The sequence below is a fragment of the Carya illinoinensis genome, chromosome 11, assembly GCF_018687715.1.
Source record: "Carya illinoinensis cultivar Pawnee chromosome 11, C.illinoinensisPawnee_v1, whole genome shotgun sequence".
NCBI classification, from domain to species: Eukaryota; Viridiplantae; Streptophyta; class Magnoliopsida; order Fagales; family Juglandaceae; genus Carya; species Carya illinoinensis.
Genome location: NC_056762.1, coordinates 4,849,248 through 4,860,008, shown reverse-complemented (window position 1 = coordinate 4,860,008; position 10,761 = coordinate 4,849,248). Strand labels below are relative to the sequence as shown.

At 38.1% G+C, this 10,761-nt stretch overlaps 1 protein-coding gene across 1 annotated transcript; it reads right to left on the bottom strand.

Annotated features, from left to right (window-relative positions):
* Window positions 1-3,380: 3,380 nt before the first annotated feature.
* Window positions 3,381-6,285, bottom strand: LOC122282689 (transcription factor bHLH162-like). The gene is made up of 3 exons (XM_043094669.1): window positions 5,974-6,285; window positions 3,888-4,208; window positions 3,381-3,787 (listed from the first exon to the last, which is right to left on the bottom strand). Exons 1-3 carry the CDS (start codon window positions 6,112-6,114, stop codon window positions 3,719-3,721), a joined length of 531 nt encoding a protein of 176 aa, XP_042950603.1. The 5' UTR covers window positions 6,115-6,285; the 3' UTR covers window positions 3,381-3,718.
* Window positions 6,286-10,761: the final 4,476 nt, after the last annotated feature.

Here is a 10,761-nt window from a genome sequence, read left to right as displayed (position 1 = left end):
GTATGCTGATAACTAAATAAAATTTATCACTAGATCATCTCCTCCCAAAATCCTTCCACTCACGATCAAGGGAGTGGCTAAAACCTTTATACCACTAAACAAGTGACGGTTGAAGTCATGGTGAAATCACTTTTTCGGACTATGGCTCTGGTGGCAACTGAGATTCCTCTCACCACAAAGGTATAGTTTGCAAGTCAATTTGCCACGGAGTGGAATAGGTTTTTCCACTCATGCTTGTCGTGACAAAAGATGGTTTTTTCCCACGAGTTGATTCTATCATGCGAAAAGGTTATTGCTTATGAATTATATGTCACCAACGACTCACGAATGGAATTGGTGGGAAAAGAATTTTTCCCACATAGCCCCCACATATTTCCACCAAATGCCCTCGCGGGAAAAACCAGAATTTGTTGTAGTTAAAGAACACTCAAGAACAAAATGATGAACACTCAAGAACAAAGAAGAACACTCAAGAACAAAAAATTAAACACTCAAGAACAATGAATGACTCTCAAGAACAATAAGAACACTCAAGAACAATATGAAGAACTCTCAAGAACAACGAAGAACGCTCAAGAACAATGAAGAACAATGCACACAAAATAACAATATCAATAGAAAGTAAATGGAAGAAAAGAGATTGAATGACAAGAACAATATGATTGATAGATTGAATCACACTTATTCACGAATTGCAAAGTGTGATTCTCTCCTTAGGGATTCACGAATTACACCCCAAAGAGCCCAAGTGCTAAGCACTGATAGACGATCTCCAAAACAAGCTCTCCTAAGCCAATTGTCCAAAGATATGAAATGAAGGAGCTAAGGGTCCTATATATAGGAGTTACAACTTGGAAACCTCCAAAAGGCCCATTGGAAATAAATAAAATAAAAATAATATAAATAAAAAGAAATATCATAGTGGCGGGCCAAGTTGGCCCAGGCATGCATGAGTCCATGGTGGGCTAGGATGGTGCATGGTCTTTGGTTTGGTCCATGGCTAGGTGGCACAACATGGCTAGCTGATGAGCATGGCATGGTACCATGCAAGGCCTACTGGTGGTGAGCCATGTGTGCATGCGGCATGGCCTAGGCTGGTGGCCTAGGCGTTGAGTCTATAAGGTAAGGGCTGGAGCCATGCACTGGATGGCATGCCTGGTGGGCATGCCACTGACCTGGTCTGCAAGGAATGGGCTGGAGCCGTGCGCTGGATGGCATGCCTGGTGGGCATGCCACTGACCCACTCTGCAAGGCACGAGCTAGAGTCGTGAGCTGGATGGCATGCCTGGTGGGCATGCCACTAGCCTTGCTGAAGTGTGGCCAGGTGGACTGGAAGTGCCACACAAGGCCTTGTAGTGCATGGGTGCGTGCAAGGGCCACGCGGCCCACCATGGTGCGCATGGGCCTGCGCACTGAGACTCGCATGGGCATGCGGCGCCAGGTTGTGCGCTTAAGCAAGCTTTCACTAGCTCCTCTAGCCCGCATGCTGGGCGCCCGTGTGTGCCACCGCGCGGGCCGAGGCACGCATGCATGCAGGGGGCCCCGTGCGTGTTACCCCATGAGCCAAGGCATGTTTGTGGGCTAGTCACGGTGCTGTCCTTGCCTCCCAAGGGCAATGCTAAGGCTTGTCCCAAGGTGACTTTTCTAGGGGTTGTAACATTCTCTCTCTCTTCAAAAATATCATTGCCCTCAATGATTAAATTTGAAAATGCCCATGCCCTCTCCCCATTCTCTTCCTTAGCCATCTCCATGGCAAAATAATGTGCCCCTCCTTTGTCCATCTTTTCTAACATTGAGACCTCTCCCGACTTGGCCTTCTTGAATGCTAAAGTTACTCATACATTTTTCTCGGACCCTAGTTTGAATTCCATGGTCCTTTTGTTGTAGTCAAGCACTACCTTTCCAAGGCCCTTGAGTCATGGATTACCCAATACAATATCAAGTTCCACCAAAGGAAGTATGTGTAAATCCGCCACTACTCTCACTCATTACACATTCATTTTTACTTCTTTCACTAACCCTTCATATTTCATCATATCTCTCCTATTTGGGCAGCAGCAGTATTTTTTTTTCAATTTTTTTTTAAAGAGCTGTGCTAGGCTGCCTAGTAAAGACCGGTGGGCATCATTTGTGTGTGTGTGTGTGTGTGTGTGTGTGTTTTTTTTTTTTTTTTAATTTCTTTCATATTTTTAATATTTTTAAATATTTTTTTTAAAAATATATCAATATATTAAAAATGAATTTTTTAATTATTAAATAAAAAATAAATATTTTATTATTATATTTTTTACTGTGTGGTTAAAGAGTTTTGTTATATACAAGCAAAATCGTATACTAATTTGCGTATCAATATTGATTTCTTTATATTTAAAATTTAAATTAGTATAATTTTTAATAAAATTTAATTTTTAATCAATCATATTAATATATATATTAGTACACAGTTATATTTATAATTAAATTTTTTTATAGTTAAATAGAATTATTCTTTTTTGAAAACCAACTGGATCTAGCAAGCTGCCGTACGGATAATCAATAATCATTACGCAACGAGCAATTCCTCCTGTCCACTCGATAAAGTTTTAATGAAAAATAATTACAACGCATGACTAATTATTGTCTTAATGAAAAATAATTATTGTTGTGAGCAAATGTGACAAAAATATGCACAACACGTTAACACAATTAGTGCTATCATCAACAATATTAACATTGTCAATGCTCCTATTTTTTTTTCATCCCGTGTGGAGATCAAATTACAAAAGAGATGAAAATTTATAAAACAATGAAATGATTTCAGATATTTTATAAATAATAAAAAATAATAATAAAATATTAAATAATAATGAAGAGTAATACAAAATATATAAATAATAATAATAAAATAATAAATAATAATATAGTATATTGAGAATACTCCACTATCCAAACTGTAAAATGAGTACTATAACTTAATCACAAATCAATTAGAAAATTATCAATTAATTAAATTAAAAAATAAATTATCATCAAGCTGAAAAACATACTAAAAAACTAATTGGCATTTATAAGATAAAAAAAAATTAAACTCCTAATCATTCACCAGATTGAACTAAATGTGGCAAGTGTCACTTACGTACTGATCATTTTCTAGTATAAAATTTTGAATAATATTAGTTCACAAAGATTATTATGTCTAGCTAACAAAAGTCAAGGCTTGTACAAATTAACTAATGTCCGTACGTACGTAGCTTCCTCGTGTGAACATTAAATTACAAAATTCTTTAGACTTAATGTGTCACATCTAACAGCATCGATTTCTAGGAAAATTTAACGCAGAATGGACATGATAGGACATAATAGGACAGACTCATTTAACATGACAACTGATCTGAATGTTTTTTGACATTTTCTAATTGGGGACCGACCTTTTCATAGTTTTTTTGAACTATTTTTCTTGATTTCAGATTGCCTTAAACAACTACAATTAACAACATCAAGTAAAGGATTCGAGATGTAACTTTAATCCTTTCAAAAAAAAAAAAAAAAGAGATGTAACTTTAATAATTTGTCTAGAATTAATGCTTGCACAAGGTAGCTTTAATATCTGGGTAGCACATATAGCTGTAGACATATATCTTGATCACAAATGGTGAACAAACAGGGCTTAATTAAGTACTGTTGCTGAATGCTAGCAGCTCTGATGAGAAACTAGTCAGATTTGCATGCAGAAACCCACTCAATTTTTTAGTTCTTTCAATCTTTGCCATACCCTTGAAGTCTCAACCCCAATTCTTGAAATCTTTGCCTGGAAAAATCATCGAACAGGAATGAGGATTGGGATCGAAGAAAATAATTATCGCAAAAGAATTACTAGCATTTAAGATGTTGTATATATAGATATATACCTGAGCATGAATTGTATGGAAAATTTTATCACCCACAGGATAAAAGCTACTGCTGACAACTTCAGCACCTTCTTCCTGAAGAATACAAGTAACCTCATAGATGAAGTTCTTCTGCAACCCACTTATCAAAATGACTTCTATACTGGAACCCAAGTCTCTTAAGTCAACAATAGGAAGCGATGAGCCAATCCCCATGTTACTGCTATTACCTAAACTCCCTGCAACTTGTTCCTTCCTACGCTTTAACTTTTCTATTCTTTCCCTCAGCTGGGTGATATAGCGGGTGGCGTAATCGATCTTATCTTGCTGCGAAACCATGTCCTACAACATATAATATAGAAAAGAAATAATTAGTAATTAACCAAATTAAACTATCTAGCTCATGTACTGAAATTAACAGATCTGGGTACTTGAATATGATCTCTTCCAAGTTATAATTAACTAAAGAAAAAGAAAGGAGACGTAGATTAATCGATACCGTGAGGTAATACTAATATATATATATATATAGGAGGTAATGCATGTGTCTATAAACTGAATGTATATGTATGGATGGATTCTGGAATTCATCATATCGGATTATTAATTGAGACTGTTAATAAGTCAGCATGTATCACGTCATTGAAAATAGCTGTAAAGCAGGCTAGTTTTATGATATTTTCCCGCAACTTTGATAGCTAGAAAATGACTTTAAGCAACGTTGTTTAGATGTTGAAATGAGTTGAGTTGAGTTATAAATAGTAATATTTTATAAATTTTAGCTACGGAGATGAGTTTTTCAAATTTTGGCTATCCAAAACTAAATAATTTCATCTTATTTAATTATTATAAATTTTTTAAATTTTCATATAAAATATAATAAACTATTTAACTTTTTCAAATCTCAATACAAAATTAATATTAAAAATTATATTATAACAATATTTTATTCGTTATTATTCAAAACATCTCATCTCATCTCATCTGAACTGTGTAATTAAATAGAATATTTTAATTTTAAATTTTTTTAAATTTTTAGATAAAAATGTATGAAGTAACTAGATTGAGATGAGTTTAATATTTTTATGTAAATTTAAAAAGATTATAGATTCCATCAATAATAAATTTGATATAAGTCGAACATGATTGAGCAACCAAACAGTAATGCGAGTACATGATGCCAATAATTTCAAAGAAACGGTACTGCGAGTAATTATGCCAACAATTTAGAAGAAACAGGATGAAAAGTGGACAGTCCCTTTTTTTTCAATGGTGCCGGCGAGAAGATCTCTATGCCATATCATGAACACGAACGACCGACAAAGTACTAACAAAATCAATAAATTGCAGAAAACAGGAAGAAAAGGTCATTTACGTATCAGCGAGCTTCTTGGCACAGATATATGGTTGTAACTCTCTCCCTCTTGAATATCAACTCTCGTTTCAATTACACTCATGCCCAGCTAAATCTTGTTAGTTCGATTGTTTGATAACCCAGCCCTTTGTAGTCTCTCATATATATCTGATATTAACCCAGCCCTTTGATCCCATTATAAACCCATTGATCATCCTCTTTCTAATTAACGATATCGTCATGTATAGTCTCTGATGATCATATGATTATATAAACACTTTGTAGTTTGTACGGATCGACTTCTAATTAATGAACTGCTAAGCTAATACCTAAAGTCCAAAACGTGAAAAAGTTGGTGAAGCTGCACGCTGCTACGTCCACAGAAAAACGCCACCGAAGGTGGCCACCGAAAAGGCAAAACAATTTTTTTTTTTGTTTTTTATTTTTTATACGTATTTTTTTAATATATTTAAATATTTTTTAAAAATAAATAAAAATCACAATATCATTTAAAAATACTTTCTTAATCACTAAATAAAAGAATATATATTAAAAAAATTAAAAAGTACAATCGGTGGCCACATTCGGTGGCCACCTTCTGTGGATAAAGCATTATCCAAGCTTAATTTCCAATGGTGGGGTTTCCATGAATTCGAGAGAGCAGATAAAAACAAGAGTTAATGCGTTTAGTCTGCAAGCATGAAAATCATATCTTCAACTAAAAATAGATAGTGAATAATTAGCTGTGAGTACCCTGGAGGGTTGGAAGTAGTGGAGATCAGGAATAAGAGAAGCAAGCTTAAAGCATAGCCCTTTCATATGGATTCTTCTGTTCCTCTCCACTGTCTTTCTATCAGGCTTCGTTGCATCATCGGTACTGCTTGTCTTCTTCATTTTCAACCGTCCAATATGATCTCTCGCTGATCTCTGTCTCTCTCGTCTTTTCTCTTGCTTTTAAGCTCGGTAAACTGAGGGTAGGGTTTTGAGTTCGAACTGTGACTACTTTAATTATATAGAAGGCAGGCAGCTTTCTTGGGCATGGAGAAATAATGCAAAAGATAAGAAACGTAGGAAGCACGTACAGCGACTGAGCGGAACCTTCACAGGAAAGATCCGTTGTCAAATTAAGCCGAATATTTTTATCACACTATCAAGTTTGTTCTGGTGTGAATGGGAATGCGGCTGGTCCCCGATCCCGGCTTGACCTCTTGACTCTGTCTTCCACCCTTCGATCTGTCTCTTTTTATTGATAAAAATTTATTTTTTCTTTCATGGTAAAAAAAGCCCATATTTATGATTTAATCTTCATGACACATGATGATGATTACGTTCTTCTTACTGCTCTTCCTATCAAAACAGGAGGAGTTTATGAATCTGGACTAGCTAGATCGATACATTTACATTATATATACTTCATTGATTATACATATATGTATTCCAAGTTTTTATCGATTCTGTTCTTTTCTTTTTATATTGATAACATTCTGTAAAAACCACTGTAATTCCTTTGGGTGGTGTGCGTTGATATTTATAAAGTGAATTTACACGTATATGATGCTAAGTCTGATTCAAGTACAAATTACATCCGTTGCCTATAAAGAAAGGTTCAATCTTGAGCTTGATCTTTATCTTGATCTTGATATGTGATCGTAATACCCCCCGCAAACCTAGCGTTTAAGAGTCCCGAACGCAAAGCTTGGAATGAAAGAATATAAATGCAGGACAACCAAGGCTCTCGGTAAATATGTTGGCAAGCTGAAGATTGGTAGGGACATATTGAAGCCAAAGTTCTCCGGAAGCCACCAATTCACGCACAAAATGATAGTCAAGCTCAATATGTTTGGAGCGATTGTGGGAAACTGGATTTGTGGCAAGAAATATGGAGTTTTGATTATCATTAAGGAGAATCGGAGAAGATGAAGATGTCACTTTGAGATCACGAAGAAGATGACCAAGCCACTTGACTTCTGCAGCGGTGCTAGCAAGCGCTCGGTATTCAGATTCACAGCTTGAATGAGACACAGTTGGTTGTTTCTTGGAACGCCAAGAGACAAGGTTATCACCAAGGTAAATAGCATAGCCAGAGATAGACTGTCGTGTATCAGGGCAGCTGGCCCAATCAGCATCTGAGTAAGCAAGAATATTGCAGGAATAAGATGGAGTGAAAGAGAGGCCATACCGCAAGATGCCCTTGATGTAACGGAAGATTCGTTTAACAGCTTGAAAGTGGCAAAGAGAAGGCTTGTGCAAGGTCCGGCTGAGTGATAGTGAGATATTGAAGAGCACCAACAAGGGACCGATAGAGTGAGGGATCATCAAAGTCAGGACCATCAGTAGACAGATGACGTGCAACAACCATGGGAGTGCTCACAGGCTTACTATCAACGAGTTTGGCACGCTCCAAAATTTCATGAGCATATTTTGCCTGACTGAGAAAAAGGCCAGAGGAAGTCCGATGTGCTTCGAGGCCTAAAAAATAACTCAATGAGCCCATATCCTTGGTGGAAAATTCCTTGGATAATTTGCCAATAAAAGCATCAAGAAGAGCTGAATTGTTGCTGGTTACGACAATATCATCAACGTACAATAGTAGATAGATTAGGTCAGCATCCTTGGAAAATACAAACAAGGATGAGTCAGCCCGACTGCAAGAAAACCCAATAGTAAGAAGAAAAGTACTGAACTGATGAAACCAGGCCTGTGGAGCTTGTTTGAGCCCATATAAAGCTCGATGTAACCGGCAGACATGAGAGGGATATCTCGAATCGACATAACCCGGAGGTTGCTCCATATAAACTTCCTCCTGAAGAATGCCATTCAAGAAAGCATTTTTCACATCAAGTTGACGAAGTGGCCAGTGATTAGAGACCACCAATGAAAGAACAACTCGAACAGTGGAGTCTTTGACGATTGGGCTGAAAGTATCACTGAAATCAAGGCCTGGTTGCTGGGTGTAGCCTTTAGCAACAAGCCGGGCCTTAAGACGATCAACAGAACCATTGGCAAGATACTTGATGCGAAAGACCCATTTGGATCCCACAATATTTGTATTTGAAGGTCGGGGCACTAAATCCCAAGTGTGATTGTGATGCAAAGCTTGAAGCTCCTCATCCATGGCAGCAATCCATTTGGGATGCTTGGCATCGGTCTTGAAGCCTTTGGGCTCGCGCATGGTGAGTAAAGATTGAATGAGTTTGAAATTTGGAGCTGTGCATGTATAAAGGGCCCGAGTAGATGGCTTAAAAATCCCAGATTTGGCCCGTGTTTGCATCGGGTGAGTGCCAAGGACAGGTGCTGGAGCCGGAGCGGGAGATGGAGCTAGAGCGATAGAGATGGGTGCAAAAGGGGAGCTTGGCCCATCAACAGCGGATTCGTGCAAAAGTGAAGTTGACACAGAACTACAAGATGGATCAGTTAAACATGGGCCACACAAATTCGGGAAAGGACTGGGCTGAGAAGGTAAAGAAGCCTCTGATGGGACTGGTGGTGAGGGGGGGTGCAGTGGGCTCTAGAAAAGTAGAAATTGGGGTAGAAGGTAAAGGCCGAGAGCAATTGTTATTTTTGTACAGGTAGCCATGATCATCAAAGACAACATGCCGAGAAATAAATATTTGATTTGTAAGGTGATCAAGACAGCAAAAACCATGATGAGACATACTATAGCCAAGAAAAACACAAGAACGACTACGGGGAGCTAATTTGTGAGGGGCATAATCACATAAATAGGGAAAAACATGACAACCAAAAGGATAAAAATGAGAGTAAGAAGGAGGCTTACTGAACAGAACCTCAAAAGGAGAGTGACTATCAAGAAAAGGTGTGGGCAAGCGTTAATAATGAAAGTGGCAGTGCTGAACGTGTCAACCCAGAATTTAAGAGGGACATGAAAGTGAAAAAGCATAGCAAGACCGGTTTCGGTTATATGTCTATGTTTACGTTTGGCACGACCATTTTGAGATGGAGTGTATGGACACGACATTTGATGATAGATGCCTGAGGAAATTAAGTGATTTTGAAATTGATGATTAGTGAATTCAGTTCCTCCATCACTTTGGAAAATCTTGATTTTAGTCGAAAATTGATTTTCAACAAATTTCTAAAATTGGAGAAAAATACGAAAGAAGTCATATTTATGTTTCAGAGGATAGAGCCAAGTAAACCTGGAATAATCGTCAATAAATATAACATAATATTGAAATCCAAGATTTGAAGTGATAAGTGATGGTCCCCACAAATGACAATGAACAAGATCCAAAACATGCGAAGCACGTTTTGTATTTAGAGAAAAATGAAGTCTTTTACTTTTGGCAAGTTGACAACTAGAGCACACAGTAGGATTTGGAAGTAAAGAAGTGACACATAGTTGACGATTTTTATTCAAAAGAGAAATGATATTATGAGAAACGTGACCCAAACGAGCATGCCAGTCATCAAAGGATGCCCGTGGACAATTATTAGGGAAAACAGAAAGAAAGGATTTATGGCCACGTTCAAGCACATAAAGGCCATTTTCACGTCGACCGGTTGCCACCACTCTTCTTGTGTCGCGAGTCTGCACAGTGAAGCGATCATTAGTAAAAGTAATAGAGAAGGGAAAATCAGAAGTGAGTTTACTAACGGAGATGAGATTTTTAGTGAGGCCAGGCACAACTAAAACATCTTTTAAATGGAGAGAGGATGTGGGAGAGAAGGTACCAGTGTGAGAAATTGGAAGAGAGGCACCATTACCAACTACAACACAGTCCTTACTAGAATACGTATTTGCATTGTCCAACTGCACAACATCATGAGTCATATGAGCGGTAGCGCCGGTGTCCGTATACCAATCGAAATCTGGTACGTCATTAAGAGAACAAGAAGTGAAAGCCTCGACTAAGTTGGCAGCAGTGGAAGACCGAGTATAACGATCTTGGCATGATGAGGCATAGTGACCTTTTCCATGGCAGATTTGACACCAGATTTGTCGATTCCGATCTCGATGATTGCGGGCACCACGACCACGTCCTCCACGAAAGAAATGACCTTCTCTTCGTCCACCGGTATGTGAACTAGTCTTGATGTTTTGAGATACAGTGAAGGCAGCAGTAGGGGGGCCCGAAGGAGAAGTCGACTCCAAGGAATGGACAAAAATTTCATAACTTTCAGCTTTGGGAACAACGTCATCAAAAGTAGGGATAGGAGATAGAGACAATTGAGTGGTTGAAGAAATAGAAAAAGATGAGCCAAGACCACGTAAATACCAGTGGATTTTGTCAAGATCATCAATCAGACGCCCCATTGCCGCAAGTTGATCACAGATTGCTTTGAAATCTCGGGAGAACTCAGGAACACTTTTATCATGCTTTTTCATGGTCTGAAGATCATCTTTCAGCCGAAGCTCTCGAGACTTCGATCGATGGCTGAATCTAGTTTCCAGCCGAGACCAAATAGCACGGGACGTGGGCAATCCAATGACAGCGGACATGGCCTCCTCTGTTAAAGTGGAGAGGAGTAGATTAAGCACAAGCTGATTTGTGCGTTGCCACTCAGCCAACTTGGGAT

Coding starts and splice junctions, on each gene's coding strand:
- LOC122282689 (XM_043094669.1), bottom strand. CDS start 6,114: ATGAAGAAGACAAGCAGTACCGATGATGCAACGAAGCCTGATAGAAAG. Junction 4,209..5,973: donor ACTACTTCCAACCCTCCAGG/GTACTCACAGCT, acceptor TATATGTTGTAG/GACATGGTTTCGCAGCAAGA. Junction 3,788..3,887: donor TCCATACAATTCATGCTCAG/GTATATATCTAT, acceptor TGATTTTTCCAG/GCAAAGATTTCAAGAATTGG.